The 19,808-nt window shown below is 34.6% G+C and overlaps 2 protein-coding genes across 3 annotated transcripts; both read left to right on the forward strand.

The window, feature by feature from the left end:
* Positions 1 to 212: 212 nt before the first annotated feature.
* Positions 213 to 1,191, forward strand: LOC105110818 (DNA replication licensing factor MCM6-like). Its single transcript, XM_011005981.1, has 2 exons — positions 213 to 395; positions 498 to 1,191. Exons 1-2 carry the CDS (start codon positions 228 to 230, stop codon positions 633 to 635), a joined length of 306 nt encoding a protein of 101 aa, XP_011004283.1. The 5' UTR covers positions 213 to 227; the 3' UTR covers positions 636 to 1,191.
* Positions 1,192 to 13,637: 12,446 nt separating this feature from the next.
* On the forward strand, positions 13,638 to 15,338 carry LOC105110821 (plasma membrane-associated cation-binding protein 1-like). Of its 2 annotated transcripts, none has more exons than XM_011005986.1 (5): positions 13,638 to 13,745; positions 13,978 to 14,117; positions 14,244 to 14,333; positions 14,436 to 14,520; positions 14,764 to 15,338. In XM_011005986.1, exons 2-5 carry the CDS (start codon positions 14,004 to 14,006, stop codon positions 15,060 to 15,062), a joined length of 588 nt encoding a protein of 195 aa, XP_011004288.1. In that variant the 5' UTR covers positions 13,638 to 13,745; positions 13,978 to 14,003; the 3' UTR covers positions 15,063 to 15,338. The 2 variants fall into 2 exon arrangements, with proteins under 2 accessions (XP_011004288.1, XP_011004289.1); XM_011005987.1 differs by having other exon boundaries at positions 13,710 to 13,813.
* The last annotated feature ends 4,470 nt before the right edge of the window (positions 15,339 to 19,808 follow it).

The following is a 19,808-nucleotide window of genomic DNA, read 5'->3' on the forward strand; positions in this document are numbered from 1 at the left end:
ATTTAGGTTTTCACCTCGAAGCATTTATATATTTTCTTAATTTTGCTCGAGGGCCTAACCTATATGGTGTTGATTGGAAAAAAAACTGTCATGATAGCACTGGAAGTTGATAGTAATGAACCAGTAGGCCCTTTCCTGAGGGCATATTGTACAGTAATGATATGCGCAATAGTGACGAACCAGTTGATAGTAATGAACCAGTAGGCCCTTTCCTTTATTCACCATAAATGTTGTCTTTGAGGGATGTTCTGCTACCAATTTCAGGGACGGGGTTGGCTGGAATGATGCAGGGAGAGTTGATAAGATGGTATGTGGATCAACAAAATCAGAAAAATAGCTACAGTTCCTTGGAGGAAGCAAAGAATGAAGCTTCCAAAATCAAAGCCATTATAGAGGTAAAACTAAAAATATCTTGAGTCTCGCCAATATATTTTAGAAGTTCTATGCGAGTAACATATTGGATGGGACTATTGAACACGACAAATGTTATATTGCAGAGTTTGATTCGGAGAGAAGGCTTTTTGATTGTGGTAGATGATGGCAGCCGACCAGAAGCAGATGGTGATGGTGGAAGGCAGTCATCATCAAGAGATGACAGGATATTGGCTGTGGCTCCTAATTATGTGGTAGAATGATGTGATGCATTCACAACTCGGTAACCAGAAGACTCATGCATGGTGCACGGTGTATGAGGTCGCGAAAGTTAAATTGTAACCTAACCATTTATACATGCTGCAAGCTCGGCTTTTCTATAGCCACTAGTTTTTAAGTTCACGGCAGCTGAAAGCTTGGCGTTGGAATCAGCCCATTGTTCTAATCGTAAATGCATTTGAAAGATCTGAAAATAACATCTAAAGTTTGGTAGGTGATTAAGGAGTGATGTTTTTTTCTCCATGATTGTTATACAAAGCGCAGATATTTTATGGTGGCACAGAGCCGGACTTTCAGGTACTAGATTCAGCAGCACCACTTGCATCTGCTGAAAATGTTTAACAGAGCAGGGATATTAGTGCGGATTGACAACTCAATTCTGCAGCTAAGATTTGCAGATCTCAGCGGCTTCCGGCTCGGTTTCACAATTTCCATCTGCTGGAGTGGGATGCGTTATCCTGTTCTCCCATCAATAGATGCCTGACTTAGTTGCTACTTACAATGAAACCTGACATTATAAAAGTCGACTAGTTTTTGTGAGTGCCGTAGTTGGATTGAACAAAAGCCTAAACGAAGTCTTCATTCCAGCCAAGGTATAGTGGCATGAATAATCTGCGAAGTTAAGCAGCATGGTGATTGATTCAGCAAGGTTCGATGAACTCGTGAGTGATAGCCTCCACCAAAAACGTTGTCGTGTTGTCTCCTCTGGGCTCAGAGAATCATCTCCCTTGATCTCAGCCTGGCTTTACAGGTTGAACAGCCAGGGGCTTCTCTTAAATTCATTCATCGCTATAGTTTTATATGTCTGCTTTAATTAGTTAAAGCTTCTGAACAATTAAAACGAATGTATTTCAATACTTGTGGCTGATTAGATGTCAGAGACGACAGTAGTTCTTACCGACCCATCAATTTCGAATCTCTATCCTAGTGGAAATGAGCAGTCTATGATCATTTCTAGTTTTGGAAGCTAGAACGCCAAGGCTCACAATTTGCCGTCTTGTTACCGTCTTGCATTTTAAAATAAGGCCACCTACCCTTGCTTCGATGTCTTGCTACGATGAAGAATTTCTTACACAAGTTTAGTGATGGCATTTCCTATGTAGGGCCATCACAGATCAAGGTTATGAATGAAATATGTAAAACTACGTATCTGTACTGTAGAATTGGTGAAGCGAGGCTGCTTACCTGTCATTGTGCTGTGATAGTTGCCAGTTAGACATGAGGCAACGAGGTGATAATGTGAGTTTGATCCACCTTGCAGATGCGTCGTAAAGAATTTTCTCCTCACACTCGCAGTCTGGTTTTATCAGTACTCCTGTCTTAAAAGAATTCTGATATATTTTTTTGGGTCCCAATCAAGGGTAAAATGAGGTGCACAGTGGTTCTTGTCATTATATATATATATATTGAGTTTTCAGCCCTGTGCAATTTTGCTCTGGCTTAAACTTGGGACATGATAAAATCTTGTGGAACATTAGGGTCAGTTAATCCTTCTTTTCAATTTGCACTGCAAACCCTTCAATTTCTTTCCTTAGGTTCCACATTTTTTGTGGGTTTCTTTGTTACCTATAAAAAAATCATTTTAATTTAAATAAAAAAATCATTTTAATTTAAAAATTTAAATAATTAAATAAAATGCTAAAATATAATTTATATTATTTTTTAATATATTATCTTAAATAAAAATCTTTTATATTTAAAACTTACATAGATTTATATTATTTTATACTTAATTTTTATCAAATAAAAAAAATGATAAGATTCGAACCCGTAATTACTTGATATCAAGGTTCTGATATCATGTTAATAATAAGATTTGAACCCGTGATTATTTAATTATCAATGCTCTAATACTATATTAAATGAGTTTAAATCTCGTTATTTTTATTTATTTAATAAAAATTAAATACAAAATAGTATAAATTTATGTAAGTTTTAAGCACAATAGGCGTTCAATTGAAGAAATATATTAAAAAATAATATAAATTATATCTTATAATTTTATCTAATAGTTTAAACTTTTGAATAAAATTTTAAAATATAATCGATATTATTTTACAAAAACTATGATATTTATGTATATAACAAGATTCAAGAGAGACAAAATCATGTGCTGCATGTAATCTTAATTCCAGACGGCCAATGGGGGCTAAAACTGGGGATTTAAATTTCAGCGAAGGAAGTGCATCATCATTAATGCTCTGAAGACGAACAAACAGCTAAATAACCAAGTAATTTTAATCGAAATGCTAAGGTTGGAAAAGACTTGAACTTGTGAAATCACCCTAATATTGTTGACAAAATCAACAATGTTTGTCAACAATGTTAGGCACAAATTTGTCAACAATATTAGGCACCAATTTGTCAACAATGTTAGGCATAAATTTGGTGCCACCTACCTTGCCCTTGTCTTTTGCATGGATGTTTGCCTATAAATAGGCAATGCATCCAAGCATTATATACACACCATAAGAGAGAAAGAAAAGAGGGTGAGAAGAGAGTAATCCCACAAAATTGTGAGGTATTTGTGAGATAGTAAGTGAGGTGTTTTCTCCTAATAATAGAGAGATTTTTGTTGTTCTCCTATTATTAGAGAGAAGTTGTATTCCCACATTACTTAGTAACATCCTTCTATACTTGCTCGTGGACGTAGCCAAATTGGGTGAACCACGTAAATTCTTGTGTGTCATTTCTCATTTTATTTTGTCCCTTACCTTTTGTCTTGTCGGGTTTGTATGCCGGTATCCTAACAGTGGTATCAGAGCCTTCTGGTTGGTGTTGTTAATACACAAAATTTATTCGTGTATACGGTTACTATTCACCTATACGGCACTATTCATCCATACGGTACTGTTCACATACGTTGCTGTTGACGTATATAGAAAGTCAGTGCGGTGATTAAATACAGTCTAGGAAGTTCTGTCTAAGGAGATTGGGTTTTAAGCGGGACCGTTTGTGACCCCTCCAATCTTTCCTGGGAACTTACTTAGTGAAGTATTATTCACACGATACTATTTCTATATACGTTACAGATCTGTGAAACGGTGATAGCTAAATAGATCTTGGTGAATACAATGGCAGCAAAGTACGAGATTGAGAGGTTTAATGGGAGCAATTTTTCATTGTGGAAAATGAGAATTAAGGCAATTTTAAGGAAAGATAATTGCTTGGCAGCAATTGGGGATCGGCCCGCGGAGATCACTGATGATGCAAAATGGAATGAGATGGATGGCAATGCTATTGCTAACATACATTTAGCATTAGCCGATGCAGTATTATCAAGTGTGGCGGAGAAGAAAACAGCTAAGGAGATATGAGAGACTCTAACAAAGCTATACGAGTCCAAGTCTTTGCACAATAAGATTTTCTTAAAGCGGAGACTTTATACCCTTCGAATGGTAGAAACCACATCGGTGACTGACCATATCAACACAATAAGAACTCTATTTTCACAACTCACTACATTGGGTCAGCAAATAGAGGAAAATGAACGTGCAGAGCTTCTACTTCAAAGTCTTCCTGATTTGTATGATCAGCTCATTATCAACTTGACAAATAATATCCTCTCAGATTATCTAGTCTTCGATGATGTTGCAGCCGCTATCTTGGAAGAAGAAAATAGGCGCAAAAACAAAGGAGACAGAAACAGTTCAAACCAAGCAGAGGCATTGTTGGTGTCAAGAGGAAGATCAACAGAGCGTGGCTCTAGTGGGAGTCAAAGGCAGGGGAGGTCCAAATCAAGAAGTAAGAAGGCTGTGAAATGCTACAACTGTGGCAAAAAGGGGCACTTCAAAAGGGATTGTTGGTTTAAAAGGGGTATAGAGAATTCTGCAGAGTCATCAAAATCTCAAGGGTGTGTTGCAAGCACCTCAGAAGATGGAGATGTTTTATATAGTGAAGCAGCGACAATCTCTACAGATACAGAAGAGCTCACTGAGGTCTGGCTAATGGATTCAGGAGCAACATGGCATATGACTCCTAATCGAGATTGGTTCCATACATATAAACCTATCTCTGGAGGCAAAGTGTTCATGGGTGATAATCATGCTTTAGAGATTGTTGGCATTGGCACCATCAAATTGAAGATGTATAATGGCTTAATTCGTACTGTTTTAGAAGTGCGACATGTGAAAGACTTAAAGAAGAATCTTTTGTCCATAGGATAATTTGATAGTCTTGGCTGTAAGATCCGAACAGACAATGGAATTATGAAAATCATCAAAGGAGCGCTAGTGGTTTTAAAGGCAAGAAAGACAGTTGCAAATGTATTTGCATTAATGGGAGAAACACATCATGAGGCAGAAACGTCAATCGCATCAATCAGTCCTGCAGAAGAGAAGACGATGATGTGGCATCAAAAACTAGGTCACATGTCAGAAAAAGGTTTAAAGGTTCTCTCTGATCAGAAGTTACTCCCTGGGCTTACAAAGGTTACTTTACCTTTTTGTGAGCACTGTGTTACAAGTAAACAACACAGGTTGAAGTTTGGCACATCAACAACTAAGAGCAAATGCATCTTAGACCTGATTCACTCTGATGTATGGCAAGCACCGGTTATATCCTTGGGAGGAGCAAGATACTTTGTATCATTCATAGATGACTTCTCCAGGAGATGTTGGGTGTATCCAATTAGAAGGAAGGCAGATGTGCTTACAGTCTTTAAAACTTTCAAAGCGCGGGTGGAACTTGAATCTGAAAAGAAGATCAAGTGTTTGAGGACTGACAATGGAGGAGAATATACCAGTGATGAATTTGATAACTTCTGTCAATATGAAGGTATCAAAAGGCAGTTCACAACGGCATACACTCCACAACAAAATGGAATGGCAGAGCGGATGAACAGAACTCTATTAGAAAGAACAAGAGCAATGTTGAAGGCTGCAGGTCTAGGAAAGTCATTTTGGGCAGAAGCAGTCAATACCGCCTGTTATGTGATAAATCGATCTCCATCAACAGCAATTGAGTTGAAGACACCGATGGAGATGTGGACTGGAAAACCAGCTGATTATTCTCGATTGCATATATTTGGAAGTCCTGTGTACGTGATGTACAATACACAAGAAGTTAGCAAGCTGGATTCAAAATCCAGAAAATGTATATTCTTGGGATATGCTGATGGAGTGAAGGGGTATCGCTTGTGGGATCCCACTGCCCACAAGGTAGTGATCAGCAGAGATGTCATATTTGCAGAAGGTAAAATGCAAATGGAAGAACATAATAGCATTCTAAAAGAGACTACAGCAGTCCATGTGGAAAATACTCAGAATCATGCTTTTTCTGAAGCTGTACCAGAGCATGAAGAGCAAGAACAAATAGAGTCTGAAACTCCTGAAGTTCGGCGGTCGACTCGTGAAAGAAGACCACCGGCTTGGCACTCAGAATATGTTACTGAAAGTAACATTGCATACTGTCTTCTAACAGAGGATGGAGAGCCATCAACTTTCCATGAGGCTATTAAAAGCACAGATGTGTCTATGTGGATGACAGCAATGCAAGAGGAGATTGAAGCTCTGTACAAGAATAATACTTGGGATCTTGTTCCGCTACCACAAGGAAGAAAGGCCATTGGCAACAAATGGGTTTACAAGATAAAACATGATGGCAATGATCAAGTGGAGCGGTATCGTGCAAGATTGGTGGTGAAAGGATATGCTCAGAAAGAAGGAATAGACTTCAATGAGATATTTTCTCTAGTGGTACGACTTACGACAATCAGAGTAGTCTTGTCAATGTGTGCTATATTTGATCTTCACTTGGAGCAGTTAGACGTGAAAACTGCATTTCTTCATGGAGAACTTGAAGAAGAAATTTATATGCTCCAACCAGAGGGTTTTGCTGAAACAGGCAAGGAGAACTTGGTTTGCAGGTTGAACAAATCTCTATACGGTCTCAAACAGGTGCCGAGGTGTTGGTATAAGAGATTTGATTCCTTCATAATTAGCCTTGGGTACAACAGACTCAATTCAGACCATTGTACGTATTACAAGAGGTTTGAAGAAGATTTCATCATTTTGTTGTTGTACGTGGATGACATGTTGGTGATAGGCCCCAACAAAGATCGAGTCCAAGAATTGAAGGCACAGTTGGCTAGGGAGTTTGATATGAAGGACTTGGGACTAGCAAACAAGATTCTAGGGATGCAAATTTACCGAGACAGAAGTAAGAGGAAGATTTGGCTTTCTCAAAAGAATTATTTGAAGAAGATCTTGCGACGCTTCAACATGCAAGATTGTAAGCCAATTTCCACCCCACTTCCTATTAACTTCAAATTATCCTCAAGTATGTCTCCTAGCAATGAAGCAGAGAGGATGGAGATGTCTCGAGTACCGTATGCATCAGCAGTGGGAAGTTTAATGTTTGCCATGATATATACAAGACTAGACATTGCACAAGCAGTGGGAGCAGTTAGTCGATACATGGCAAATCCTGGTAGAGAGCATTGGAATACTATTAAGAGGATCTTGAGATACATCAAGGGTACCTCAGATGCTGCATTATGTTATGGAGGATCAGAATTTACTATCAGAGGTTATGTTGATTCAGATTTTGCTGGTGACCTTGAGAAAAGGAAGTCCACTACAGGCTATGTGTTCATAATTGCAGGAGGAGCTGTGAGTTGGGTTTCTAAACTTCAGATTGTTGTAGCGTTATCCACAACAGAAGCTGAGTATATGGCAGCTACACAAGCTTGTAAAGAAGCAATATGGATGAAGAAACTTATGGAGGAGCTTGGGCACAAACAAGAGAATATTCTTTTGTATTGTGATAGTCAAAGTGCCTTGCATATTGCAAGGAATCCAGCGTTTCATTCAAGAACAAAACACATAGATGTTCAGTATCACTTTGTTCGTGAAGTGGTGGAAGATGAAAGTGTGGATTTTCAGAAGATTCACACAAAGGAAAACCCAGCAGATGCTTTGACAAAACCGGTTAACACTGATAAGTATATATGGTGCAGATCCTCTTACGGCCTAGCAGAAACGTAAGCAGCATGAAGATTGCAAGTATAGAAAGGATAGAAGAAGCACAGATAATCAAGTGTGAAGACTTGATTAACTCATCAAAGTCTTCAAGTGGGAGAATGTGAAATCACCCTAACAGGTGGCATAATATTGTTGACAAAATCAACAATGTTTGTCAACAATGTTAGGCACAAATTTGTCAACAATATTAGGCACCAATTTGTCAACAATGTTAGGCATAAATTTGGTGCCACCTACCTTGCCCTTGTCTTTTGCATGGATGTTTGCCTATAAATAGGCAATGCATCCAAGCATTATATACACACCATAAGAGAGAAAGAAAAGAGGGTGAGAAGAGAGTAATCCCACAAAATTGTGAGGTATTTGTGAGATAGTAAGTGAGGTGTTTTCTCCTAATAATAGAGAGATTTTTGTTGTTCTCCTATTATTAGAGAGAAGTTGTATTCCCACATTACTTAGTAACATCCTTCTATACTTGCTCGTGGACGTAGCCAAATTGGGTGAACCACGTAAATTCTTGTGTGTCATTTCTCATTTTATTTTATCCCTTATCTTTTGTTTTGTCGGGTTTGCATGCCGGTATCCTAACAGAACTTGTATAAGATTATTGGATCTAAGCAAGACAATAGAGAAGAGCCAATCAAATTACGGTTTCGTTTTCAAAATGACGAAGAATCCATAAAGCAGTCCTTATCAATGGAGTTCTGCACTCAAACGTCAAGTTCGTCATCTTCTGTTTCTTGATTAATGATACAAAGGCGATTGACACTAACCACTATCTCTTCCTTAGGTCTGCCGATATAACCAGCAGTTCAACATCTGTCCACACAAATTTATTGAAGCACACATATTTCTAGACTGTAAAAAATAACGAGAAAAAAAATAATAAATAACGAGAAAGACCTTCTTACCGCGTAAAATGCACGCTATTCAACGGAACACGTTAACGATATGGATCAAGAACTCAATTGAGAGTTTCCAAAACTACAGGGATCAGATCGAAGAAAATCTTAGAATCCCAGATGATTGAGATATGCGTGTTATAAGCTTGGGGACTGATTAATTTGGAGTTTTCAATAAACATGAAGTGAACAGAAAATCAAAGCCTCGGCTTTCAATCCAATTTCAAATCATTTTTTTTAATATAAAGCAAATTCAAATCAATGTTTAACTTTCATAATGCTGTAGTTTTATCATTTAATCAATTAGTTTTTATCAAAACGACAGAGGTATTTATAATAAAAGCACTCACGACGCATGGTAATTCGCACTATAATAAAATAATAATAATAAATTTTAGTTTTAATTTTAGCGATTGTTAATTTTAAGAAATCAGTGGTGCCAATTGGTATAAATAATTAATCTGTTTTGAAAATTGATGGATAGAGGGAGGTGATATCTGCACTCCTCCAATATTACAACCGCACACTCCCCCTTCGTTCATTCTCATTGGAAACTGACGACTTTACCCCTTGCTAAAGAAACATCCTCCTCCTCTCTCTTCCACCACCGTAACTTTCGCTGCCCTGCCCAACACATCCTGAGCACTAATTAAGATTTGCAACTGAGTTGAACACGACTCTTGGATTCCTCTACCTCTCCTCCTCGTTATTGCTTGTGACTTTTATGATCAAATCTCATATTAAACGCAAATCAAGGTCTTTTACAATCTCCCGTTGCCTTCTTGCTCTTACTATAGTTTGCAACTTGCCATTATTAATTTTAGATACATTTCTTTTTGTGACTTGGATGAAGAGGTGTGCAAGACTCCACTATCAGGCCTTTGTCTACAGGGAGAGAACTTCCTGTGTTAAACCACACAAGTCACTCTCAAAATTGGTTTGCAAAGTTCATGAACGCACAAAATACATTGAACTTGACTGTCATGTCGCGAGAGAAAATATTTAGGCAGGACATCATAATTAACCAAGTTCGTTCCCTCCAACTTGCTGGGATGTCTTCACCAAAGCTCTGGGAAGAAATGAGCACTTTATGAACTTAATACGCAAGTTGGAAGAGATAGATATTCATGCTTTAACTTGAAGGGGAGTGTTGAGAATTGTTTGAGCTGGAATAGGGCAACAGAAATCAGAATATCTCATTCAAAGAAATCCAATGATATTCTCTGATTGGTATCCCTTTTATATATATAGAAGTTGATTGGTTTGTTTCCTTAAAGAAAAGATCAGTTAGAAGCCTCTGTTACTCTGTAATGCGAATATATATGCTATCACTGTATCCTAATTTTTCATGAACTGGGTTAATGCTAAGTTGCCAAGCTACCGACTAAGCCATGGGTTGGCGGATCAGCTGGGCTGTGATAATAGTGGATTGGAAGGCAGTTGGTGTGGTAGGGATCGGCAATGGTGGTAGCAAAATGACAACATCAGTGAGATATACGATGATGTCAATCAGAAAAGGAAACCAAGCACAAAGAACAACGAATGAGAAAAACGTTCCTGGTCTGGTGTTGGTAGACTGGATTTTAGTCAGAGAAGATGATTTTTATTTAGGGGTATAATTGTCACTTTGTACGAAAACAAATTAAGAGGAGTGTGGCTATGACGTTTAGTGGCGTGGATATATCAATCATAGCGCCTCCCTATGTTCCAGGTATTTACTTCTCATATACTCACAAATTTATATAAGTTTCATCAAGAAAAATATTTATAAATCTTTTTTTATAAAGAAAAATACTACTCTAAAATAACATGAGGCATTATGAATTTATGATATATTGAATAATACTATTTTACATTTTAAAGAGATAGCAAGTGAAAATAGCTATCTTTTTAAAAGTTATATATACAAATATCAATTAATTTTGCGTGACGAATTCCATAAATAAATGAGAGATGTGCTTGTCTAGACCATGGAGTGCATCAGATCTTTGAGAAAGCAGAGCAACATGTTCATGGAGATTATGGGGGCTTCAATATATCGAAATGAAGTTATATAAACAACCTGTTGATATAATTAAGGGCTCCTTTTACAAAACTAAACAGAATTCAAGTTGGGCTGTTATGCTTAATTTAATTTTTTATATTTTATAAATTATAAATCTAACATATATTTTTTTTATTTGAGCCGGTTTGATATATCAAATTAAAATAAATCACATTAAAATAATTTTGTGTGTGAATATTATAGATATCTACAAGTTGAGTTTATATTGTTAATTTTCATAAATTTTCATATTTAAAAATGAACCTATAACACATCCTGTAAATTTCATGTCATTCTTAGATATAATTTTTATATCTTAGATGACCATTAAATTGTAGTTATTTTTTTTATTTCAATCTCTAGTAAAGAGATAAGCTTTTTTTTTTTTTGTTGTGTTAAAAAAAATCTAATAGAAAGTCCATTAACAAAAACTTTTGAGTCAAAATATTTATGAATAAAATAAAAATAAATTCTCAATTTATAAATTATTAAATATAAAGATAAAAGGAGTATTGAGTTTTTAGATTGATTAGATTGATTAAGTTTCAAAAATTCTGATCGTCTCTCAACCTTTTATATACATATATTTAATTTTTAAATTTACTATTATCTATAATATTTATATTATCTAATTTTGATTATTTGAATTGAGTTAACTAATATAAATATTATAGAAAAGCCAATTTTATTAAACAACACCTTGATGATATGACAAGGTTTGATAATAAAATTAAAAATGAAAATATTTTTGGGTTTTCTTCAATATTATATCTAATCACAAACCCCAAGCTGCAATCTTAATTTAGTAAAATAAAATTTATAAGGTTAATAATTAGAAGAAACGTTGACTGTCAAAATTGTTGGATATTTATACATAAAAGAATTTTCACCTCCCTTTCCTTTTATGAGCCAGAATCTTTCCAACTTTGCTATGTTTTTTAATTTTTAGATTTTAAACCTTTGTTGCCAATTAGAGCATATGATTGACAATTGTTCTGGTCAAAATTTATGTTAATCTACAAATCGTAGTTATAAAATTGACATAAGCTAATATTCAATCTTCTGGAGTCTAGGACTGCCTTAATGACCGAATGAGGTGCATCTGTTGCTTAACATCTCAAAAATGCAAATATTTGAAAAACCTATATATGATCAATAATTAGTTGAAGACAGTGATTGTTGTTGTTGTTGTTGTTGTTATTTTGCTTATGCAAATTATAAACAGATATCCCTCTTTCATTTTGAGTACAAGAGCTGGCTATTTTTAGGTAGAGAAATGATCTCTTTGAGGAAAAAAACAAGAAGAAATTGTGTCATAATAGTTATTGTACATACAATATAAATTATAAAGTCCATGGAAAGAGACAAGGATCTCAATATTAAAGCTTCTGCCACCGATTTAGAGCTGTCGACGGATATCTACAAGTTAAGGACAGTTGATCAATCTTCGCTATCTTACCCTACGCATAAGCAAGCATACCAACCTGCGTCGATCTCTCCCATGGCTCCAAAATATTTTGTCAGGTAATATTAGGTGTCATCTACCGCTAATGAACAACGTATTATGTACTAATTAAATCTAATATTTCATAATGTCTCAAGGTATCAAATAATAGAAAAAACTTGCAAAAGCATCAAGTACCCCACCATTAACTAATCCATGTTTCTTGTCTCCCTCTCCTTGTTTTTGTTCGAACATAAATTGTAATGAAGCACCCCATGTGCATGCAAGCTTGTTTCTTATATTTCTTCTTCTTGTTGTTAATTATTTCTCCCCTTCTTATCTTGCATGAGTGTGTATTGCATGTCATTCTTCATTTGTATGTTCAAGCATCCCCATCAATGTAATTATTCTACAACGACTCAGCAACTCACAGACCATGAATTAATCTATAATTAATGGAATGTAATCCCTTAACTTACAGGAAGAGTTTACTAGTTTTTCGAAGTTGATATTCTCCTCAACTATAATGAGGTTGGTCGAGTAAATAAACTTGCAGTTTAACTAACATCTATCTATTTATAAAGTATTTAACCCCAAAAGATTGGTCTATCAGCATTTAGCTAAAAGGATCGGGAGGGTTTGTTTCCTTAAAGATCTCAATTTCAAATCCTATCAATATTAAATTTATTAAGGTGATGGGCTACAAGACTTAAACCTATATATATAAAAGCTGGTTCTGAGCCGTAAAGATTTAGTATAGTGCATGTAAGCTGGCTCAAAATACCTGTATTTTAAAATAAAAATAAAAAAGTATTTTAACTTTTTTTTTAATCCATAACTTTTTGAATGAAAAACTTGGAAAATGTTCTAATATATACACATCTCAAGAGAATAATAATTATAAAAACAGATGGATCATTTATTTATCCAACATGGAATATTTAATAAATGGTAAATAATTAAATCACCAAATTAAACTTGATTCAATAAAACATGAAATCACCAAAGAAACGTGGCACAAACGCGATAAGTCGGTCAAAAAATCAAAGATTCATGAAAATGGAAAATGGCGATGAATATTGTCCACGTCCACGTTGTAAGAGTAGTTGAAAATCATTGCTATAGACTAGACTAGACAGAGGTGTCGAATCGAGAGGTTGAGATTTTTTTATTTTTGAAAAAAGAAGAACAAAGGGTTAGTCATTGACGGCGTGATTGAAGAACCAGCGGAGCCACGTGTTGGAGAAGCCAAAGAAACATATTTTGTTACAGATCACAATCAACGTTTGAGTGGGGACCCACTTATAATATTTGCCACCATTCATTGAGATTGATTGCCAACTGGCATCTCCCCCACACCTCTCTTCCCTATTTTATCCTTCCCATGCCATGCTTATTTACAAGACCCACCCTTGCTTTCAATCATTATCGGCCAAACCAACCCTAAATTTGTGGACACTTATAGCCCCGCGGGGATCACCTTGTGCTGCGGGAGGGCAAAGGGCTAGAGAGGGTCATTTGCATGGTGAGGTTGGCTTGCGTGCATTAATAACAAGTTGGTATTTTTCGGTAATTAAGCTGGAAAACAAGGGGTAGGTTTGTTGCAAGTATGTCTATATGATGCCATTGGCCTTAAGCATGATGCGAGACAATTGGCTGTAACAGTTGCGTTGAGGTGGACACGAGGATAGATAGATAGCAGAGAGACAGAGAGTTTGAAAGTAAGTGAGAAAGATGCGCACAGATTCTTTTGGCTGATTCATCAACTTTGCACCTTTCTTCTCTGCTTGTATGAATTTATGTTTGACTCGTAAATATATAATTCATGATATTTCTTTCATGTAAATCGATGAATTTGTTTTTTTTTTTTCATATTTTTCTTTCTTAATTGGATAGAGTTTTTGATCTTTAACCTCTTGATTACTCATACATGTTTCTTTTCCGGATATACAGATTCGTTGAGTTGAGACAAGAGAGATATGGGGTATTGGAAATCAAAGGTTCTTCCAAAGATCAAGAAGGTTTTTGAGAAGGACAGTACTGCCAAGAAGGCAGCTGCAGCTGAAGCTATCAAGAACTTTGATGAGTCTAAGGTGCTCTTTTTAACCTGAAACTTTCTTGGATTTCTTCTTTTTCCACAAGAATACTGTAACTCGCTAGAGGCTTACAATATGTCTCTATTCTTTAACTTGCAATATGTATCCTTCTTGCTTTATTAGGAGGAAATCAGTAAGGAGTTTGAAGAGAAGAGGACTGAACTTGGACCTAAAGTGATAGAAATCTTTGAAGCTTCAACAGCTGAAATCAAAGTCAGTCAGTTTTATTTTTTCCCATGCGTACATCTACCTATTTTATACATGAATCAGGATATATACTAACATGGGCTTCTTAATTATCTTAACTTGAAACAGACCTTAGTTAAGGATCCCAAAGAAGCAGGATTAAAGAAGCAAACTACTTCAGTTCAAAAGTTCCTTGATGAGCTTGTTAAAATCGGTATATATATAGAAAATTTACTCTCTCTCTCTATATATATATATATATATATGTATGTATGTATCTGTGTATGTATGTATGTATGTATTTTTGTATGTATATGATCTCATGTCCTAGCTTCTTTCAATATCTATTAGCTATTTTATTATTCTCATCTCCATATATTTATATATATATATATTTTATTATTCTCATATATATATTTATTTATTTATTTATTTTGCCATATTTTTGCATGCACAGAGTTTCCAGGATCAAAAGTAGTATCTGAAGCATCGTCAAAATTTGGACCAGCCTATGTTTCGGGTCCTATTTTCTTCGTTTTTGAAAAAGTCTCAACCCTTATTCCGGTAGAGGAAAAGGCAGTAGAGCCACCAGCACCTGAAACAAAAACTGAAGAAGCAACTTCTAGCACAGAGAAGGAGATAGTAGTTGAAGAAGAGAAGAAAACAGAGGTAGTAGCAGCGGAGGCTTCAGAGAAGACTGAACCAGTGGCTGAACCACCTGCCAAGGTGGAAGAAGCAGAACCACCAAAGCCATGACTCACCATCAAGAAGTAAATCCCGCACGCCTTCGTGAAATAGGTTACATAAAAAAAAAAAAAGATTTGTTATTCTTTATCATGTATCCTTTCATTGTAAGTTCTTTGGGTCATATATTCCTTTGTGTAATTTTTTTTTTCTGAAGTTGTAATATCAATTTACAGTCTAGAGAAGTGGTGGGGGGTGCGTCACTTGGTTTCTCTTCTCTTTCCTTAATTTGTTCTTCTTGATAAAAAAATATTAAATTTCTTTGAATAGGATTGTATTTGTCCTCTCGCTCTGCATGTCTTTTTGCCTGTTTGTCCTATACTCCTATATATTAATAGTTGCTGGTATATGTCTTTTTTTATTTTAATCGTGCCTTGCTTGATAACGTTGCCTCTTTGCTTGGGATTTTAAGAATTAATTGCACGGAAAGAAATATTTTAATAAAAAATAATTAAAACCTTGGAGGAAATAAAAGCTTATTAATTTAAAAATGGAGTGCTTGTTTAAGTTGCCTGTGTTTGTCCTTCATTGCTGAAGTTCAATTTTTGCGTTCTCTAGCTGTAAGAACGAATTAGATTATTTGTTTTAAGAACATAAATCGGGAGCACATGCAAGATACATACTATTTCTTTCGGACGACATAGTATCTAGAATATATATATATATATATATATATATAGAGAGAGAGAGAGAGAGAGAGGTCATATTCCCGACTTTTCTGCTCTCTCGATCACTTCCTATCAGGGGACCCTGAATAAATCATAGGAATTATACTTCCATGAGTAAAATTATTTTGATCGGTTTCACTTTTGGGACAGGGCCAAGTAGCCGTTGAGGGATGTGTGCTTCAAGATCCATTTTGTAAGAACTCGTGAATTATTACAACAGATCGATTGTGCTGTTGTTAAATCTTGTTTGTAGTTTTACAAGTGGATGGCATTATTTAGGCCTGTTCTTTTTGTCTACCATACCATCTACCACCCTGGGGAGAATAGTGTTTTGCTCCAGCACTTCATTTGTTTGGTATCATGATGTATCAGCTCTTATCATGAATACTTGTACAGAATCAAGACAATGTAGTTATGTACCACCGGAGCGAAGATTAATTTCCTTAATTTTGACAGACTCTGTGAGGAGAAATGCTTGTTGTTTGTTCTGATGATCATCATGTCAGACCATTTTTTTCCAGGGAGGAGCTGGGGCATAGTTCTAAGGCTATTCATTTTATCAAGTTATTCATATCGGTGCAGGTAAAACAGTCAAGGATAGGGCTCAGAAGTCCCCTCAACCTTGGACATGCTCCACTGAACACAGTGCAATACTAGGAGGGAATCCAAAGTTAAGTCTTCTCTCATAGTTATTAGGGCAAACCATGCTCAAATCTAAAACCATCTCTTCGGCCTCCTCCTAATGAGGCTAGGGAAAGCCGTGTCCAAACTCAAGACCATCTTTAGCCCCTCCATAGTTGGCCTAGGATGGCCTCGCTGCGTGCCTCCTCTCTTTGGAGGTACGATCGCACGTCCCTCCTTGACATGACTTAAACTCTCAAATACAACTGACTGTCTTTAACGCACCAACGTTATTTTATTATAATTGAGCCCACTAAGTGATGACTGTCACGTTGGACTCATTTTTAGCCTCCTTGCCGTTTTAAAACTTCGCCTAATTCATAATCCATAATCGACACCTGACAGAATTAACTATGTAGGTTATAAGTTATCTGTGTTAATATAAAATAATATTATTTAAAGATTTAAAAAAAAATTAAAATAATATTATTTTAAATAAAAATTTAAATCAAGTCTTATATAAATTTTAATCAGGTAGAGTTAACTTTTCATGATAATAAATATAACTAAGTCAAACTCCCAACCCAATTCAACATAAAACCTAACTTCAATTAAGCAGGTGAAGCTTATTAACATTGCTTAGAAGATGATTGATACGGGAATATCTCTTGCTTTGAACAAAACACTACCATGTATTAGGATGTATATATCTAAATAATTTTTTATTTATTAAGAGTGATCACAATCTTTTTTTTTGTTTTACCTTTATCATTAAATAAATAGTTATAGTTCATGGATATAAATATACATCTATAAACCGTGAGGTAAATAGAAAGAGTTTCTTTCATATTTTGGTATCCTAACCTTCATCTTCTTTGTATCTTACAAATAACCATAAACACACAAATACATGATACTCAACCTTCAAGGTAATATCATTTTTTGCATCTTTATTAATTTAAACATGAAAAGATCTTTTGTATTATACATGAGACATATTTTGCAATAGATCATGAATTATAAGCTAAAGTCTTTTATAAAAATTCTAAAATCTATCAACCAGCCATGAAAAAAATCTAATATCTCTTAGAATTTGATCTAAATTTGATTAGTGGTATCATCTATAAGAACTTAAATAAAAGCCAAATCAATTCATTTTCTTTCTGTAAATCTTTAAACTCTTTTCATAGTTGGTAACCTAAAAAGACTAGGATAAGGAAGAGTGATAAACCTTCCCATTATAGATGTTTTATCAACTTCTCCTTATGTCTAAAAATTAGCTCAACAAGTAAGAATTCTCATAAAGATACTTTTAACAATATAAGAGAAACTTAGAGCCTTACTTATTTCTTAATCAGTGACTTAACCACTAGCTCCATAACATGCATCACCTAGTTCAAATAGAAAATTATTACCTAAATGAAAAAAATCCTCATGACAAATCATCATATTTTTATTTGGTTTTTTATTTTCAGGTAAAAATATTACTTGAACAAAAAGCAATCTTTATCCACGCAAAAAAAATTCACATTCGATGCTTGAACAAAAAACATCTATGAAATGCAATGACTATTTTGCTTAAACCAATTCGCAAATAAAAATTTAGAAAAAATTCTATATAATGAGTAATTTTGCTTGGGTAAAATATAAATTCTATGAAATACTCACTAGACTATATTTTTTCTATATAACTTTCCAGCCTAGACAAGAAAACACCTATACCTAGGTATAACATAATCTCTATGAGACATGCACTATAAATGTAACTATGTAACTTTCTAACCTGGACGAGAACACCTTCTTACATGCAATATAATCTCTATAAAACATGTACCATAAATTTCTCCATGTAATTCTATATCCTATGTAAGAATGGTTTTCATGAGACTTTTCCTTCCAAGTATAATACAGTCTCTACTTGAGTATATAGACAACTTGGAATGAACTCAAAGTGTTTTTCCAATCTAGGTATAAAAATCCATATTTAGGTATAACATGATCTGTGTGAAATATTTATTATGGCATTTCCTCCAAGAGATTCCCTACCATTAAGGGAAAAAATGACTAGGTAAAAAGACAATCTTTATTCGAGCATAAACATTAAAACTCTCTATTAAAATCCAAAGAAAGAAGTCTATCTCCACTCAAGAAAAAATAAGAGGTTGCCAACTTAAATTTTCATGATAGCATAAATGGTTACTTTACTTACAAGAGTAACAACAAGTATCCGTATGATTTTTCATTTGAATATGAACAATCATTTTGGGTACAACTATCCTTTAAAATATCTTATTTATGAATAAACAACCTTTTTAAGTATAAACATCCTATTCAAGCATATATAATTCCTTTAGGTACAATTACTTATTTACATATTATACAATATCAATTCAAGTCTATATTTGGGTATAGGGATTACCTAACTTAAACTAAAGGAATTCAGCACTCTAAGTAAAAATGATCACTATAAAACTTCTTCATCAATGAACTATTCAAATTTTCCATTCTAATATAGAGATGACATGACCTAAACTCAAAATACTTTTTTATTTAGGCATACTCTCAATTTAGATAATCTATATCTAGAATGAAAAAAAGTCAAGTTGGACATAATTCCATTAGAAAATCTAGCTTGAACTAGACATAACAACTCTTGAAAAGCTTGTCATAAAATAAAATAAAATAAAAAATCCAAACAAAAAAAAAATCCAAAAGGCCTTTCCCAAATTGGTCCACTATTAGCCATTCATCCAAACACAATACATGCCCTTTAACATGTCAAATATATGATTGTTTGGTCATGACACATGCTATGATACTAATTTAAATTTCTCAAAAACAATCCTTATCAAGGTTTTAAGTTACAAAAAATAACTTCGTTCGTGTACAAAAACATTTTTTACTTAAGTAAAAAAATCATTTTGCCTGAATACAACCAGATCATAAGTTACTCTATAACTTTTCATGATTTATCCCCTTTAAACTTCATAGGATTGAGGTTAAAGATAACAATTTTTATAATAATAATAAAAAAAAGAATATAAACATTTTTCATCCCTAAAGGTTTTGTCCACAAGGTTCTCCCTTATAACCCTAGGCTAGTCTTTTCTGGAATCAATGTTAGACATAATCTACTTCTTAATCATGTTTTTTTCCTCTATAAGTGGTGTTTTTACATGCTTTATTTGTTATAAAATATATACTTACTCACCCTGTCTCTCTATAAATTAGATAATCATCTTCAACTTCCTGGAATTAGAATCAAATAGGTCCCTTAACTATCTTTTTCTTAGAGCCATTTTTCTTCTTTATTGTTTTTTAGGCCCAAGTATAGCCGTATCAATATAAAAATTACAACATATCTAAAATAGGTACAAGATATGATTACAATATATACAACATTCAAGAAAAGAAAGATCTTATATATCTTAAATGCTTCTCCAATGAATGCCTTTTAACAAGATAACCC

This window comes from Populus euphratica, unplaced genomic scaffold, assembly GCF_000495115.2.
Source record: "Populus euphratica unplaced genomic scaffold, PopEup_1.0 scaffold265.1, whole genome shotgun sequence".
Lineage (NCBI taxonomy): Eukaryota > Viridiplantae > Streptophyta > Magnoliopsida > Malpighiales > Salicaceae > Populus > Populus euphratica.

Coding starts and splice junctions, on each gene's coding strand:
- LOC105110818 (XM_011005981.1), top strand. CDS start 228: ATGTTGTCTTTGAGGGATGTTCTGCTACCAATTTCAGGGACGGGGTTG. Junction 396..497: donor AAATCAAAGCCATTATAGAG/GTAAAACTAAAA, acceptor GTTATATTGCAG/AGTTTGATTCGGAGAGAAGG.
- LOC105110821 (XM_011005986.1), top strand. CDS start 14,004: ATGGGGTATTGGAAATCAAAGGTTCTTCCAAAGATCAAGAAGGTTTTT. Junction 14,118..14,243: donor AGAACTTTGATGAGTCTAAG/GTGCTCTTTTTA, acceptor TTGCTTTATTAG/GAGGAAATCAGTAAGGAGTT. Junction 14,334..14,435: donor CTTCAACAGCTGAAATCAAA/GTCAGTCAGTTT, acceptor AACTTGAAACAG/ACCTTAGTTAAGGATCCCAA.